Source organism: Mus caroli, unplaced genomic scaffold, assembly GCF_978045245.1.
Source record: "Mus caroli unplaced genomic scaffold, Mus_caroli_1 scaffold_16, whole genome shotgun sequence".
NCBI lineage: Eukaryota > Metazoa > Chordata > Mammalia > Rodentia > Muridae > Mus > Mus caroli.
The window spans coordinates 4519178-4536238 of record NW_028227271.1 but is presented as its reverse complement, the minus strand read 5'-3'; the positions used below and the strand labels follow the sequence as shown (position 1 = coordinate 4536238).

Sequence of the window (17061 nt, the reverse complement as noted above, 5' to 3'; positions counted from 1 at the left end):
GAAGGTCACTGGACACAGCCTCCTCTGCAGGAACTGGTGCTGGTGGTCATTGTGGGGGCTGGGGCAGCCCTGAGGCAGCTCCATGGGGTAACTGAGGAAAAAACGAGGAAAACAGAGACGTCAATCCTTATCTGGAGTTCATTAATGAGGAGAACATTAGTCAGCTGTGAAAGCTAAGATGGGGTGATAGGCCTTCGGGTGGGCAGGAGCAGGGGTGGGGGCAAGGCCGCCATGGGAGAGCACAGGGTTGGCAGGAACGCCTCCTCCACCCCACGTGCCCAGGTCTACGATAGGAAGGCCCTATAAGTGCCCACAGTCTAGCCTCCCCGGAGGCCCAGAGGAAGAGAGAAGAGAAAGAGAGAGGGAGGGAGGAAGAGCCACCCCCGTGGCCCAGACCACTGGCCAGCGCTCAGAAGGCCGAGCAGCATGTGGGAACTCCGGTCCATAGCGTTCTCCCGAGCGGTGCTGGCCGAGTTCCTGGCCACGCTCCTTTTCGTCTTCTTCGGCCTTGGCTCAGCCCTCCAGTGGGCCAGCTCCCCACCCTCTGTGCTCCAGATCGCCGTGGCCTTTGGTCTGGGCATTGGCACCCTGGTTCAGGCTCTAGGCCATGTCAGCGGGGCCCACATCAACCCTGCTGTGACTGTGGCATGCCTGGTGGGTTGCCATGTCTCCTTCCTTCGAGCTGCCTTCTATGTGGCTGCCCAGCTGCTGGGGGCCGTGGCCGGGGCCGCCATCCTCCATGAGATTACCCCTGTAGAAATCCGCGGGGACCTGGCTGTCAATGCTGTGAGTAGCCCAAGTTTCGTCCCTTCTGGGAGGGGCAGACACTGAAAACCCTTGTGAGGGGTGAGGTGGGTGGGACAGACTCTGAGTGGGGGAACAGGCCAGAAACACAGCTACCCAAGGAGAGCAACAGAATCACCCGGAGCACCGGGTGTGGGGCCTTCCACCCAGCACCGCCAAGGAAAAGCAGCCTCAGTTTCTGTTACACTCCATAGGAGGACTAAGCTAGACTCTAGCAGGACACAGCAACCTAGCACAGACAGGCCTTTGGGCCCTCGGGGACTCCAGGGTGCATCGGCAAGGATCTAGAGAGGAAGGGATGAGACATCCCAGCAGCACTGAGCATGGGAGGACTGGATAGGGCCCCTCACAAGGCAACTGCCGACAGCTCTGTGTCTGGGGGCAGGTTCCAAGCAGGGAGCGCAGCTAACCCCCCAGACCCTGATTCAACCACAAAACCCATAATCTCTGCCTCAACCAACTATCTGAAGTGCCATATGGGCTTTGTCTCACCAACCAAGAAACAGACTTGGGAAGGGAGACGGGAGATCAGATGTGCTCATGTGTTAATATTGGAAGTTCCAGAACCTAGCAGAAGCCTGCTGGAAAAGGCACTCGGAGTCTGCCTTCCTGTTATAATGGTGAACAGCACCTGGGACACTTTGAGAGTTGAAGGTGAAGCCCTGGTCCCTCTGCTCTCCACGCTGTGCAGATCTAGAAATCTGGGGACCCCTTCAGCACAGCACGCACTCTGTACCCCAAACCAGGAAAGCAGGCGCCTCTCAGACCTCCTCCTTGTCCTTCATTTCTCCCCTGCCTCAATCCCTTGGCCCTGCACACACACACACCTCCACACGTGGTTTTGCTCATGAGAGGGACGGAGGCCCTCGGGTGAGTGAGCACCCTTTTCAAAAAACAGAAAGCATGGTGAGGCTGGACACCTAGAGCCAAAGAGGAACAAGGGGCCTGCTGAGGGGTGGAATGTTAGCCATGTCTATTAGAAAATAAATGAGCTTGTTTTACTACAGGGAGACACGCAGCTAGTCAAAGAACCCCCTGAAAACATACCGTAGGCTTTCTCTAGCAGTGAGGTGCTGGGCGCACTAAAGCCCTGGAGAACAGCCACCCCTGGCTCCCCCACCATATCCCAGCCTACCCAACCCTCAGCACCAAAGGCCAAAGTTTCTCTGCATTGACCCACCTTAACTGGTAGAGGGACCCCTGCCTGTCTGGAATAAGGCATCAGAGGGCCCATTTGCCCTGAGGCTAGTCAGAGAGCAGTCAGGTGTTCTCTGAGGATGATATCAAGAGTCAGTTTGGACCCCAGGAAGCTGCCACCAATGGATAGCGTCCCTGTGCCAAGCCACATACTATCTTATCCTTGGTAGACCACTGTAAGTTCAGTTCTGAGGTCTCCCCCTCCCTATATGGTTTTAATCCAGCATTCAGTGGATGCAAATCATGGAAGCAATAAACAATATCATCCAGGGACAGCCTGGGGTTGTGTGACACCAGACTCACACCTACACCATCAGTCTCTGAACAGCATTGCCAGCAAGAGTGGGGCTAGAGGCTTGTCCTTGTCACCCTCGGTCTTCCAGGATTGGTTTTATTGTCCACATTTGTGCAGAATGAGACACCGAGACCACAGCAGATAGACTCCTCGCTCTAAGAGGCTTGTAGCAGAGTAGAGGCCGAGGCTCCCCAGAAAGACCTTGAAGCACCATGCAAGGTGCTCAGGACCTAGAGGAGTGTGGGAGTTGAAAGTTGTCATCGATCCACCCCGTGCAGTGCTCAGCCCCAGAGGGCAGGGTGTGGGGCGCAGGATGACAAAACCCGGAGAGAAATGCAGCGCTGGGTGTGGCCAGGTTATGAAATGGCCTCTGAGCTCAGCCCCAAATTCTCTTCTTTTCTGGGGTAGGGGCTAGAAGGACGGTAGATACCCTGTGTGGGGATGGAAGCTCTCTGCCTTCAGCATCCTCAGCCTCCACAGGATATTCAGGGAGCAACCATGGGGACAGAAGCAAGGCCTGAATGCAAGGGGTGGAGGGGAGGCAGAGAGAGCTGAGGGGAACAGACTGTAAGTTCCTTGACCACCGGACCATTGACAACCCCCACCCCACCCCCAGCATCCTGTTGTATCAGTATGACCTAGAGATCACACTAGACTTTCTAGTACCAGGTTTAAAGCTTCCAGCTGCATTAGGAACCTCTTCCCAAAATCTGAAACATAATATCTCTTTCCTCTCACAAACCTCTACATCCTCATCTATCAGGTTCTGGGATCTACCTCCCAGCCTTGGGCTGTCCCTCGTCTATCCGCTGCCTTGGGGCCAGGATTCAGAAGGGGCTGTGGTTATGATTAGGGTGGAGGGGGCGGTATTCTGGCTCTCAGCCTCCTCGAGGTCTCCATGGAGCCAGAAGCAGGTGAGCAGATAGAGGGGGCAGTGGGACCAGCCTCCCTGGACTCAGGCCTCCATCTCTCTCTCCAGCTCCACAACAATGCAACAGCCGGCCAGGCGGTGACTGTGGAGCTCTTCCTGACCATGCAGCTGGTGCTGTGCATCTTTGCCTCCACCGATGAGCGCCGCAGTGACAACCTGGGTAGCCCTGCTCTCTCCATTGGTTTCTCTGTTACCCTGGGCCACCTCCTTGGGGTAAGTCACAGCCACAGGTTTCAGCTACCCTACAAGAACTAAAACATACATGTCCCCGAAAGAAACAGCCACATATCACTGTAGAGATCGACACACACGACTCCCTAGAGAGACTGTTTCACAGAACACCCAAGGAAGACATATAACCTGTGTCCCCTAAAAGCTGTGACCCCCTAAAAGACAGATTCTGGTCTCAAGTGAATGAAAGCCCAGGAATTAACCACCCACAGTCCCCATCTCCTTCTCTTTTTTTTGGGGGGGGGGTGTTGAGACAGGGTTTCTCTGTGTAGCCCTGACTGTCCTGGAACTCACTTTGTAGACCAGGCTGGCCTTGAACTCAGAAATCTGCCTGCCTCTGCCTCCCAAGTACTGGGATTAAAGGCCTGCCCCACCACTGCCCTGCCTTTTTTTTTAAGATGTATGTATGTATGTATGTATTTATTTATTATATATAAGTACACTGTAGTTATCTTCAGACACACCAGAAGATGGCATCAGATCTCATTACAGATGGTTGTGAGCCACCATGTGGTTGCTGAGATTTGAACTCAGGACCTCTGGGAGAGCAGTCAGTGCTCAACCCCCATGTCCCTTTTTTTCTTTTTCTTTTTCTCTTTCTTTCTTTCTTTCTTTTTTCTTTTTTTTTTTTCTTTTTTTTTTTTTTTTGAGTCTGGGTCTTACTAGGTAGTCTCAGCTGTCCTGAAACTCACTGAGTAGACCAGGGTGTCCTTGAACTCACAGAGATCTTGCCTCCCAAGTGCTGGGATGAAAGGTGTGGATTGCTAGTCCCAACCTTCATGGGTTCACTCTAAGCTGTGGCCAAGCTTCCCCAGCTCTGGGAAGGAAGATGCTGTGCCCATCCTCACCCCCTTCTCTCCTCCACCCCTCCCACTACAGATATATTTCACCGGCTGCTCCATGAATCCAGCCCGCTCCCTGGCTCCAGCAGTTGTCACTGGCAAGTTTGATGATCACTGGGTAATGGCCAAATCCCTGCCTTCCCCATTCCTAGAAATCACCCCAGAGAGACACTATGGTCCATATCACACGGGAGGGCTGGGTTCTCCATTTGTCCTGGGGTCCAGGGAAACCTTGGTTCCACTCTACAGAGCTGTGCCAAAGATTCTTCCCCTGTCCCTTCCTATAAATGAAAATAACAGTCAGTATTTTATTGGCTTTCTTGGGAGAAATTAAGCAAGCTTATTTCCATAACACAGTGCCTGGCATTCAGAACCCAGTAAATGATATTCATACTTAACAGTTAGCCGCGTTTGGTGTGTGCTGGGCGGTTTTCTCAGAGCTTTGCAAACCTTAGCCCGTTTAATTACCTCATCTCCCGAAGTGAGCATTCTTGTGGGGGAAAAGATACAGGCTCAGAGGCAGTGACTGTCCAAGTTCACACAAGTGGTGGAATCAGGACTCACAGCCAGGCAGCCGGCTTCAGAACTTGCCCACTAGCTCCACACACTAACAAGTCGCCCTTGGCAGCTCGTGTGACCTTTATTGCATAAGTTTTGACAATATCAGAGGCACAGGAGGGCCAGTTCCTACACTAACCGGGATAGTAGCGTGACCAGGCGGTGCTGCGGGCTTGGCGAGCGGGTGCCAGTGCCTTCTCCCCCCTCCCCCAGGTCTTCTGGATCGGACCCCTGGTGGGCGCCATCATCGGTTCCCTCCTCTACAACTACCTGCTGTTCCCCTCGACCAAGAGCCTGCAGGAGCGCCTGGCGGTGCTCAAGGGCCTGGAGCCGGACACTGACTGGGAGGAACGCGAAGTGCGGCGGCGGCAGTCGGTGGAGCTGCACTCTCCGCAGAGCCTGCCGCGCGGTAGCAAGGCCTGAGCGCCCCGGCAGCGCAGTGCAGCGCAGCCGGCCGACGGCTCGCCCCTCCCTCCCCCTGGCCTGCCGCCGGTTCCCAGTGCAGGGTAGCTAGCTGCTCCAGCGCCTGCGAGCGCGGTGAGCCTCAAGAAGGGGCTCGCCCGGGAACCTGGCAGTACCTCGGCCCCGAAGCCCTGGCCCCAACTACCCTCGAGCTCGCCCCTTGCAGGGAACCAGACATTTGGGGACCGTGGCAGTGGGGAGACGGAGAGCTCTGGAGAGCCCGCTCTGGTGCCTGGGGAGAGGTGCATAGAGACCACCCTGGGGAGGAGGGGTCTGTGGTTAGTGCATCTAATTTTATTAGGGTGTAAAAGTGCTCGTCCATCTCTGCGTGTTTCTTTCCTCACGTGCAGAGACTGCATGTTCCTGAGCGTGACCCCGAGAGTGCCCGTGGTGATACGGGGCGGGGGACTTTCATTCTTGCTTTGGCCTTCCCCTCCTGTACCTGCAATAAACCCACTTCCTCTGCTACAGATGAGTCCTCCCTTGCAGCCAGCCCCAGAAAGGGGGGTAGGGGTGGGAAGCTGGTTTCCAACCTCTTCTAACGACCCCCTGGGAAGACTCCCCAAGATTCACCAGTCCTCAGCCCAAAGACTTGCCAGGGCTCCTTGCTGGAAGAAACGTGTTAACTAGAGAACAAGTCCCCCAGACTTGACCTCTAGGGAAGGAAGGACTGGGTATCCAAGGACTTTTTGCCGGGAGGGAGGGCTCTACAAGGGGGAGAGGAGAGCCAGGACTACGGGTGTGCGTGTGACTCCCATCCCCAGGGAGCCCACACACACCTAAAGATTAGCCTTCCACTTGGGCAACGAAAACAAAAGCCCTCTGTGGGGCCCCAGCTTTTGTCTCAGGAGAGGGGGAGATTTGCAACTAGACACTGCTTGAAAGGAGACACTCGGGTTTCGCAAGGGAGTCCTGGAGCCCGGCACACAGCGCATGCCTACGGCTGGCAGGGTAAGGTGCTCAGGCATGCAACCACAGGCACCGGGCAACACCCCTCCCTCCATCCCTTATTGTCTTTCCTCGCCAGGAATCTCTGCTGCCTTTTTCCTTCCTCCCTGCCCTATGCTCCACCCTCTTCCGGTTCCCACTGCCCACGGACAGTTAATTGCATGTGGACCCTGCAGCCTGCAGAGGAAGGAAGCCACTTGACCAGGCAGAGGCAGGTCTGAATCTAGAACCCAGGCTTCTAAGTTCCCAGGTCAGGGCAACGTTTCTGCAATGAGATTAAGCTGGGATTAAAGATGCTGTGTTCGCTGTGATTCATAATGCCCTTATCACACCGTGTTAGGATCATTTCGTTATTGCTGCCTTCTTGGGCAGGTGAAGGCAGAAGAGGCCAGACCTCTAACCTCCTCTGCTTCTTCTTGTAACTGGTGGCTAAAGCAAAGGGGAGAGAGCCCTGGTAACCCAGGGTCCAGACAGGAGATGGCTTTACTCTTGGTCCCATCCAGGTCTCCCAGCCTTTCCTTATTGCCTTACAGCCTTCTTCCTTCCTTCCTTCCTTCCTTCCTTCCTTCCTTCCTTCCTTCCTTCCTTCCTTCCTTCCTTCCTTCCTTCCTTCCTCACCCACACATCCTCTCTCCAGCTACTGCCTAACTAATCTAAAGGTCACAATCTTGAGCCCCTTCTCCATGCCCTGTGTCACCCTCACACTCTCATGGCTTCTGTCTCCATCTGTCCCCATCCTGAGCCTCATGCCCCAACACCCCACTCATGTGACCATGTGTGTATAGGGGAAATCTCTGTAACTGACCTTTCTGTCTCCTTGAATGAATTTCTCACTGGAGGCAAGAAGGTGTGGTGGGGGTACATGCTGTGGAAAGGACCTTCCCGAACTCCAGCAGCTGGTGACAGTGGCTTGACCTCATGGCTGCCAGAAGAGTGGGTATCGGTGACCTCTGGGGCTGCCTCTCAGTCACTGCCCTGAAAGTTCAAAGGCACTTCACCCCCAACACACCCCTCTTGAAGGTCAAGAATGCATCTGAACCACTTCCTGAGCCACATCCTCCCGAGACTGGGGCCAGAGGCCACAGCAAGATTCCGAATAATGGGAGTATAGGGGAATAAGGGCGATTAAGCTTCTCTGCGTCCCAGCAACTTTTATCTGTGCTAACTTTTATCTAATGAAAACCTTTCATCAGAATAATAGCCCCTGTCTTGGTGGCGCACGCTTTAATCCCAGCACTCGGGAGGCAGAGGCAGGCGGATTTCTGAGTTCGAGGCCAGCCTGGTCTACAAAGTGAGTTCCAGGACAGCCAGAGCTATACAGACAAACCCTGTCTCGAAAAAACAAAACAAAACAAAAAACAAAAACAAACAAACAAAAAGAATAATAGCCCCTGCCGTGTAAGCCTTTGCTATTTCCAGATAATTCCCATAGCACCCCAGCCTTGTGAGACAGGCAGAACAAATGCTTCCTTTCCCATTTGATTCTGAAACTGAGGCCCTAAAGTCTGCCCCCAAAGACACACAGCTAACACAAGACAGCAGAGCCAGGACTCAAATCCAGGACATCTTACTTAAAACCTGGTATCTTTCCATGGAGGCAAACTATATGTTCTTCCTGCCATCCCCTGGCAGAAACCAGAACACTCATCAGGGCTGGTCCAGTCCAGTCCAGACCCCAGTCATATAGTGGACAAAGAGCCTTGAAGAGGGTGGTGACTAGGTCAGGAGGAAATGACACAAGGACTCATGGATGGTTCCAGCCCTTGAAGCGCACCCAGCCAAGAAGGTGGAGGTCAGGCACACCCAAACTAGACAGAGACAGGACAGCATGAAGGCAGGGGGACAGGCCTCCAGGTCCCCAAGCTGGGGGATGCAAGGCTCTGGGCTGACAAGAGGAAGAGGCTGAATCTGTCCCAGTAGCATCCTTTCCTACTCTGTGCCCAAGGGCTTCATACCCGCAAAAGTTGCTTCGATATCTGTATCTCCAAGCTGTGGTCCTGTCCATATATCATCCTCTCAGGCAGTGTAAGCTCTCCAAGGCAGGACATCCTCTTACCTACTTTCCCTCTTGGTCTTGTCTAACTCAATGTTCTGCATAGAGTAAACACTTAGTAAGAACTCGTTTGTTCTGCATATAGCAAGCATTCAGTAAATGCTCAATTGTCAATAAATGCTTTCTCCCACAACTCAGAAGTGGTCAGTACAGCCCAGGTGCCAGACACAGTCCCAGGTCCCCAGCATTTCCACCCAGGGAATCCAGAGGTTCCCTAATTAGGAGAGATGGGACAAAGGCCTTTCTCTGAAAGATTCTAGTCCCTCTACCACAAGTGGGAAGCCATCCTCCCCAGCCCAAAAGTTCCCAGGGGGGCTTCCTTTGAGCAGGAAGGCCAGGACCTTGAGTGCACAGGGCAAAGACATTATTGCCATTATTACGTTTATCCTATGTGTTGTGAACATTTCCCTGCATATATGTCTGTGCGCCATGTGAGTGTTTGGTGCCCACAGAAGCCAGAAGAGGACATCCCTCAGACATAGTTACAGACTATTGTGAGCTGCCATGTGGGCACTGGGAATCAAACCCAGGTCTTCTGGAAGAGCAACCAGTGCTTTTAACCACAGAGCCATCTCTCCAGCGCCCAGGTCTAAAGAATAGTACCTATGACAGCAGAGGAAGGGACAGAATCACAGCCCCATTGTTACCCAAAAGTGTCTGATTCCCTTAATCTTTAGTTCAAATTGGATCCTTGGCTTCAAGGACAGAAAAGAACTCCAGGAGAAGCCAGCATGAATCAGAGTTGGAGTCCATTAAGAGAAAGAAAAAACGAGACCCCTGAGTGGGTGGGTATGGACTGCTCCATAAAGAGTCCCAATGACATGTCTAAGTAGTCACCATACATAACATTTTGGTGACTCTCAGAGGGATGCTAAGAAACTGTTTTTCTTCAATAAATGAGATTTCAAGGTGGCTCTGGAGGTGGCACTGGAGAGATAGGATTACAATCTGATAAAATAAAACCAGAAACCACTAGGGCGGTGGGGTTGGGGAATAGAATGCATTGTTTTACTGTAAAGGGTGTTTCTGGTGAGATTCCTAGAAAATTACAGGTTTACAACAGGGCAGGAAGAAGCCTTAAGCAAATGTTAATTGCCTTGGAGTTAGTGACTCTGAGCCAGTGAGCCCCCCCTTCTATAACAGATTATAAAGTGGCTTCAGAGGAGCCTTAGATGGGGTTACAGTGAGATAAGGAACGGGCAACAGATACGACGACTTCACAAGTTGGCTAGGATAGCTTTTCATGGTGAATGGGGTCCTTCCTGAGAGACCTGGGAAACTGAGCGTTTCCGTTGTGAGAGGAGAAAGGCCTTAAGCAGATGTTGCTAAATGTGTTGGCATTTACTGTTCTCGGCTGGCCGGAGCTTCGCCCACACTCTAGGGCAAGGGGTTCCTTTCTCTTCCCATATTCCCCAAAATTTACCAGTAATTCTATCACACCTTGTCCCCAGTAAAAGATCTGGTGACCCTGACTGATGGTCAGAGATATGAAAAGGTCTCAGACACAGCCTTGGAAACAGAATCGGCTACTGCTTGGGGTAACCTTGACAGATGGAGCCTCTTTAGTTACACCAAAACGATTCCTTGTGACCAAGTCTGTGTGGCATGTTGTGGTCTCCATCCCAGCCTGAGCCAGTGACTTCTGACTTCTGGACTCCTCACAAAGTTGCTTGAAATTAAATCACTTTCAAAGTAGAGACAATTCAAATCTATATTTTAATCCATAAAATGTCAAGAACTAGTTCTTTTGTTTGTTTTGTTTGTTTTTGATATAGAGTCTTACTATGTAGCCTTTGGGTGACCTAGAACTCACTATGTAGACCAGTCTGTCCTTGAACTCAGCAATCTGCTTGTCTCTGCATCCTGAAGGTTGGAAATAACAGCTACCATGCCTGACCAAAACTAGCTTTTCTCCCCCACCCCCAGTACTGGGCATTGAACTTAGGGCCCTTCCTATGCTAGGCAAGAACTCTACCACTGAGCTATATTCCCAGCCAGAACAAGTTCTCAGTCCTTTGTTAGCTGGGAAAGAGAAGGCTCAAATTCCCAGGCAGCACATGAGACCAGCCTACTCAAAGAGGACAGATTGTGAGACCTATGGATCCAGGAAGACTGTGCCTGGGCAGAGAAGATGCATTCAAAAAGAGGGAGGGTGGCCGGGGAAAGAAATTGAGTGCAGCCACAGGAAGATGTCTGGCCTGAAGGTCTCTGATCCTGGAGGCACTGCCCTGCTCTGCTGGGGGCATAGCCCTGCGACTCCAGAGAAAAGAACAGTCCACCTGACCAGAGCCGTTGGGGAAGAGTCGCTCAGCAGGAAATGCCAGGCAGAAAGGGAACAATAGTGGGGTTTCTTTGGACCCTGTTTTCTTTGGCCTCTTAGCTGCCACCTGGCCCAAAGTTCCTCCTCCCCGTTCTTGCTTTTCCTTAGGCTCCACCCTCAGCCCCTGCTGGACACGTGTATCTTTTCTCTTCCTCTGTTGCACCCTAGGGCTCAATTACCCTAGGAGGCTTTTAAAACTGACCAAGGCATGAGGTGACTTTCCTGGGCCTTGCTCTATGGCTGGTACGGTGCAACGGTGCAAAGTGCTCAAGCACTAACCATACAGGGTAGAGGGAGTGCAGTTCTTTTTCTGGGATCTTGAGGGTGGGTCCTTGCCCTGCCCCCAAACCCTAGAAAGTCCTCCAATCTCCTTCTACACATGCCAAGCCTGCGGAGGGGGAAGGTGGGGGGTTGGGAGAAGCAATGGAGAGGGTCTGGAAGCCCAAAGAAAAAAAGGACAAGAGGAAGCTGGGAACTAGAAAAATGTGTCAGCCAGTCCAAGAGTGGAAGGACTTGATGGAGTGGGGGTGGGGATGAGAAAAACCAACTGTATGAGTGTGCAACCTAGAAAGTCAGATAGACCCGCAGAAACAAAGACCTGCAGATTGAAAGAGGCTAAAGGCAGGCGAACTAGATAGAGCTAGAAACCGTAATGGACAGATCGTTTAAAAAAAAAAGGAAGAAAACGTAAAAACGAAGAATCAGAGAGACAGGCAGAAAGAGGAGGACTCAGAAGACAAAGGGTGATAGACTGAGGAAAAGAGACAAGGCTAAAAGACTGGTGGGGAGAGGGCGCAGAAACGCAAGAACACATGGAGGGAGAGGGCCAGAGACACAGAGAGAGACAGAGACAAAGAGAGGTGAGGAAGGGGGTACTGAGACTGTCACGTTGGGAGAAAGACCAACAGGGACAAGAAGCAAACAGCCACTCCGGAGGTCTAGAGTGAGTAAAGTGATGGAGTTCTGGGTTGAATACAGAAGAGGCCAAGACCCTTTCCTCTGACCCCAGTCTCAGGGCCACTTCCCTAAGCCCAAACAACCCAAATTGATCACCACCCCAGGGTCCCCAAGGGCTGTCACTGAGAACGCCTCCTAGAGCCCGCTGCCTAGAGACACCGCCACACGCGGCGTCGAGGATTGCCGAGCGAGCGCAGAGCAGGCTGGCACTGTACTCCTGATCCAACGCCCCCGCTCCCGCCGGGCTGGACCGGGGAGAGGCCCACGATCGCCGAACCGCCCCCGCCACGGGCGGATAAGGAGCTAAGAGGCGCTGTCCTCAGAGACTCTCATCACTCTGACCCGTCCGTGGGTGAGACCGGGTCAAGATGCTCCGGTCGCGCGAGCCCAAGGAGGAGAAGAGGGGAAGGCTGCCGGCCGGCCCCGGACGCCGGTAAAGGCCGGCCGGAGAGGGACTTCCAGAGCTCCGTGCGAGAGGAGAGCCGGGACCGCGCTCAGCCGCCAGGAGAGCCCAGCACGCACGTCGACCAGGAGGGCGCGGGAGCAGCGCTGAGCGCAGGATGCGCGCGACCCAGACCGCGGGGCCAGTCTACACTGCCGCGTGGGTCACGTGGCCCGGGCGGGTCCGCCGCTGTGCGGCCGGGGGGCCGGGGGTGCGCGGGGCGGGGGGCTGCGAGCGCGCGCCCGCCAGGCTCGCTCCCTGCGCGCTGCACTGGCCTCTGGGCGCGGGAGCCGCCCCCGGCCCCCCCGCGCTCTGCCCGCCGCGGGGCGCGCGCCCTCTATATAGCGCGCCCCTGCCCGGTCCGCGCCAGGCCGCCTGCCACGGAGTGGGCACCGCACGGCGCGCAGAGCCCCGCAGACAGACGCCCGCCGCTGCCGCCGCTGCCCCGACGGCCGCCCCGCGACGCAGCCGCTGCCACCGGGCCCCCAAGGCCACCATGAAGAAGGAGGTGTGCTCAGTTGCCTTCTTTAAGGCCGTGTTAGCAGAGTTCCTGGCCACCCTCATCTTCGTCTTCTTTGGCCTGGGCTCGGCACTCAAGTGGCCCTCGGCGCTGCCCACCATTCTGCAGATCTCCATAGCCTTTGGCCTGGCCATAGGTACCTTGGCCCAAGCCCTGGGACCTGTGAGTGGTGGCCACATCAATCCAGCCATTACTCTGGCCCTCTTAATAGGCAACCAGATCTCTCTGCTCCGAGCCATCTTCTACGTGGCAGCCCAGCTGGTGGGTGCCATTGCTGGAGCAGGCATCCTGTACTGGTTGGCGCCAGGCAATGCCCGGGGTAACCTGGCCGTCAATGCGGTGAGTGTCCACCAGACTGTGGAGGGATGGGCAGGGACCCTGGGGACATTTCAGACTAGACCCTCCATGCTCCTCCATCTTGAGAATACGTACAAACAAAACACCAGGGCACAACTTAGCCAGTAAGAGCAGGCTGACCAACCTCCTGGCCAACCTCAGTGCTCCCTGGTCCTGGCTTCTCTTCACATTCTCCCTCATCTACCCCTCCCTCTCCTCCTATGCTGCTTTCCCTGGCCTAACTCCCCAGGGCCGCCAAAACATCCCTTCCATCTCTAATCTCACCTATGAGTTCTTTCTTGTGATTCCCCTTGGTGGTGTAGTTTTAAGGGACCCACCAGAGAGCCATGGATAGTGATGGATCGTGGGCTGGAGCAACCGTGATCTCCCTGGGCTTCCAGTTTACTACCCATGACATGGAGGTGATCAGAGCACAGCCAGTGCCCTGGGAATTACACTTAGAAGCCATGATGCGATGCACCCCCAGTACTGGCTCCCCCTTTTGTAACCCCTGCTCCTGCCCCCTGCTGTCTCCCCATCTTTGCAGCCCTAGATTCAGCCCCCTGTCCCATGTGAACTGGGCTCATTAATCAAACACAGAGGAGGATTTTCTCGGCCATTGTCAAGCTGTGAGTCAGACACACTGGAGAGACGGGTTTGAAGTTGGCACCGGCAGCGGGTCAGGCATGGATAGGAGGCCAGGGGCTGTTTGCAGTAGGCAAACTGGGCAGCTGCCCACAGGAGGGAGGGTAAATGCCAGCTCATGGGGGCTGGGGATTGGGCAGAGCCGTTGACACGATGGCACCCAGGAAAACTTGCTGACACCCTACCCTCTGGCTACAGGCCTGAGCTTCAAGCTCGCGCACAGTGAAGTGCAGTTTCTCCAACAAACCGCCTGTCTGGATCATGCAGGGGACTTGGCTTCCAAGAGCTCAGGCTCTAGGTGTCCTTGAAGACCAGAACCTTGCTTGTCTAGCCTGTCACTGAGCCTGAAGGCAACAGGGTCCTAACCCAGCTCTTCCTTGCAGCTCAGCAACAACACAACACCAGGCAAGGCCATGGTGGTGGAGTTAATCTTGACTTTCCAGCTGGCCCTCTGCATCTTCTCCTCCACGGACTCCCGCCGCACCAGCCCGGTGGGCTCCCCAGCCCTATCCATTGGCTTGTCGGTCACACTGGGCCATCTTGTGGGGGTGAGTAGTGCTGGCAAAAACTGGGCGTCATGGAGATGAACAGTGGAACCCCAGAATGCCAGCTCTTCCAGATAGATAAGATCCGATAGTTTAAGATCTGGTCTTGGGTATCTAAGCTGTAGCCTTACGGGACTCTAGGTTTGATGTTGCCCATCCCCCCACCCCCAGCCCTCCATGGACTGAGAAGCTGAGTTAGTGGAAGGGAGGGCGAGCACAGAGACTCAAGCCAGAGCAGAGGCTGAGAGGGCAGAGAATGTACTTAAGAAATGTGGTTTGGTGGGCAGCTGGGCTGCATGGGCAGTCAGCATCCTAGGGACTGAGAAACCTGGATTTGAGGTGTGGCTGGTTCCCGCACTGTGTGACCCTGAGAGAGTCAGAATTCTGTGGGAGTGGAAGGGATGGTGCCCTCCTCACTGTGACCCCCCCCCCCATCTACCCAGATCTACTTCACTGGCTGTTCCATGAACCCAGCCCGATCTTTCGGCCCTGCGGTGGTCATGAATCGGTTCAGCCCCTCTCACTGGGTGAGTGCAGGCCTTCCCCTGGCTCCTGAAAACACAGCAGCAGCGTACTGAACTGAAAGTCCAGAACTGACTGGAGATTCTGGGTGTTGTCGGCCCAGATCTTGGGGGTTGGACAGAGAATGTCTTTAGAAGTACATGGGGGTGGGGGTGGGGTCTGTGTTAATCTGAAGACTTTGTCTGCCCCTCTGTGTATCTGTCCTCTGATGCTGTATTTATCTGTCCCTATGGAGATATTGGGGCTTGTTCTTCTGGGACTGGACCCCTGGACAGTGTCTCCATGTGCTAGCCAAGCTTGAAGCTCCAAAAAGGGTGATAGAGACTTGCTGGGCCCTGCACTTTGGAAGATACATGTTTTGGAGGCTCTGTCCGTCTCCTCAGAAAACTCACTCGCCTCTCTTTGGGGTGGGGTTGGGAATCCTGTCTCTCCTGGGCTCTGCCTGCCTCCTTAGAGGGCCTGTGGTTCATGACCTTGTCAGTAAGGATTGGCTAACAGTAATCAGTCCCCAAGATGAAAGACACCGTTCCTTCTGGAGGCCTGGAGATCTATGCGTCCATTTCCTTTCAGGATCCATGGGGTCTGTGCTTTGGTGGGAAAGATCATGGTCCCTGAGCCCTGAGGCTCATCCTCTGATTTAACCCTGTCTTCACAGGTCTTCTGGGTAGGACCGATCATGGGCGCCGTCCTGGCTGCAATCCTCTACTTCTACTTGCTTTTCCCCTCCTCGCTGAGCTTCCACGACCGTGTGGCTGTGGTCAAAGGCACATATGAGCCGGAGGAGGACTGGGAAGATCATCGAGAGGAGCGGAAGAAGACCATCGAGCTGACGGCACACTGACCAGCACTGGGCAGGGGCCAGTCCCTCAGCCCCTGGACCACTGGAGAAAAGAAAGACGAAGATTTTGGAGCACCTCTCCCCAACACCCTCTCAGCTGGAGAGGCAGCATTGGATCCCATGCTGCACACGGGGATGGGATGGGAGCAGAAGCCCATGATGGGACACTAGGGTGTCGGCCAGGGACAGGGCCTCTTTGGAATTAGGCAGAACGACTGCCACAGCTCAGACCTCAGAGATTGTGAAGGCAGTGCCAAGCTCACAGGCAGTCCAGAACCACCCCAGAAAGGGGCGATAGCCCTGTTTATCTCTCCAACCCAGTATCTCATGTGCCAAAGCCTTCCCCCAGGTAGACAGAGGGGACATTCCCTGAGAGCTCTTCAGGAGAGAGATAGATGGTTCGTCGAGTGCCATCTTATTTATTTCTGGTTAAGATGGGGGAGGGGGCGCTGCTGGTATTCGTGTTGGGCATTTCCCATTAAACCACCAATCTTCATATTGTGCCTTCATCTCCCTCCAAAAGCCTCTTGGGACAGTGGCCAGTCACATCTCCCACTTGCGATGCCACATCCTCACTCATGCTCACTTGAGACTACCAAGAAAACCAGGAGACCTCAGAAAAGGAAGAGAAGCTGAGGCTCAGGGAGGCTGAGAGGACTGGAGAGCTGGCAGGAGGAGAGATCAAATGTAGCGACCGAAGGATACAGAAACAGCACAAGAGACCCGGAGAGGGCCAAGGGCTAGGAATAGGGTCCACGTCGTGTCCCTCCCAACCATCCCTTCAGCTATGTCAAGTCCGCCACTTGAGGAGCACCAGTGTGCCAGGCGGAGTGGAGAAGTGAGCCAGCCACAGCTCCTTGGGATTCCTAAGGGATGACTGGCCAGAGCTTCCCAAGAGTCCCCACCCAAAGCTTCCTTTTCTGGGTCTCCTGATGTTGCCAAGAGGCAGTGTGCAGGGGGTGGGGGTGGGGGGGATGTTCAGACATTCACAACATTACCCAGCTCCTTCCCAGGTCGCTTTTGCCCTTTGGGGGTAGGGAGTGGTCCATCACACCCTCCTCCCCTTCTGTTGCCGCTGACACTCAGGAGGAGTGGGAACCAGATGAGGTAAGGCTGAGGTGCTCGGTGTTGACTGCCTCGCTGTGAGAAACAGGGGAAGGACACAGGACTGCGCAGTTCCCAGAGTCCTGGTTAAGGAGCCCAGAGCGGAAACTAGCCGCTGGCATCCAAGTCTTTTTTGTTTGCTTGTTTTGAAAGACAAGGGTTCTCTGTGTAGTCCTGTCCTGGAACTTGCTCTGTTGACCAGGCTGGCCTTAAACTCAGAGATCTGCCTGCTTCTGCCTCTCAAGTGCTGGGACTAAAGGCTGAGCCACCACTGACCAACCTTGCTGCAACTGGAGTGATGGACCCTTATGTTGGTATTTACCTGCCACATGAGTTGCCTTGAGAAGAAAATGAAGCAGTGACAGAGGGTTAGACACTAATAAGGACAGCACCTCTGAGAGATGGATGAGCAGGTCTGCTCTCCAGACACTGCCTGAGTCCGCTGCTCCTCGGCAAATCCTCTCCCTCGCTCCTCAGCTTTGCCTCAGAAGAGTGGGAGGGAACAAGAGTG

At 54.3% G+C, this 17061-nt stretch overlaps 2 protein-coding genes across 4 annotated transcripts; both read left to right on the top strand.

Moving 5' to 3' along the window:
* Positions 1-266: 266 nt before the first annotated feature.
* Aqp2 (aquaporin 2) lies at positions 267-10017 on the top strand. Of its 2 annotated transcripts, none has more exons than XM_029469422.2 (4): positions 267-786; positions 3276-3440; positions 4338-4398; positions 5072-10017. In XM_029469422.2, exons 1-4 carry the CDS (start codon positions 427-429, stop codon positions 5197-5199), a joined length of 714 nt encoding a protein of 237 aa, XP_029325282.1. In that variant the 5' UTR covers positions 267-426; the 3' UTR covers positions 5200-10017. The 2 variants fall into 2 exon arrangements, with proteins under 2 accessions (XP_029325282.1, XP_021039476.1); XM_021183817.3 differs by having other exon boundaries at positions 272-786; positions 4338-4418; positions 5072-10015.
* Positions 10018-12255: 2238 nt separating this feature from the next.
* Positions 12256-15945, top strand: Aqp5 (aquaporin 5). 2 transcript variants are annotated; one of them, XM_021183870.2, is made up of 4 exons: positions 12266-12899; positions 13925-14089; positions 14530-14613; positions 15264-15945. In XM_021183870.2, exons 1-4 carry the CDS (start codon positions 12537-12539, stop codon positions 15447-15449), a joined length of 798 nt encoding a protein of 265 aa, XP_021039529.2. In that variant the 5' UTR covers positions 12266-12536; the 3' UTR covers positions 15450-15945. The 2 variants fall into 2 exon arrangements, with proteins under 2 accessions (XP_085687741.1, XP_021039529.2); XM_085831615.1 differs by lacking the exon at positions 14530-14613 and having other exon boundaries at positions 12256-12899.
* The last annotated feature ends 1116 nt before the right edge of the window (positions 15946-17061 follow it).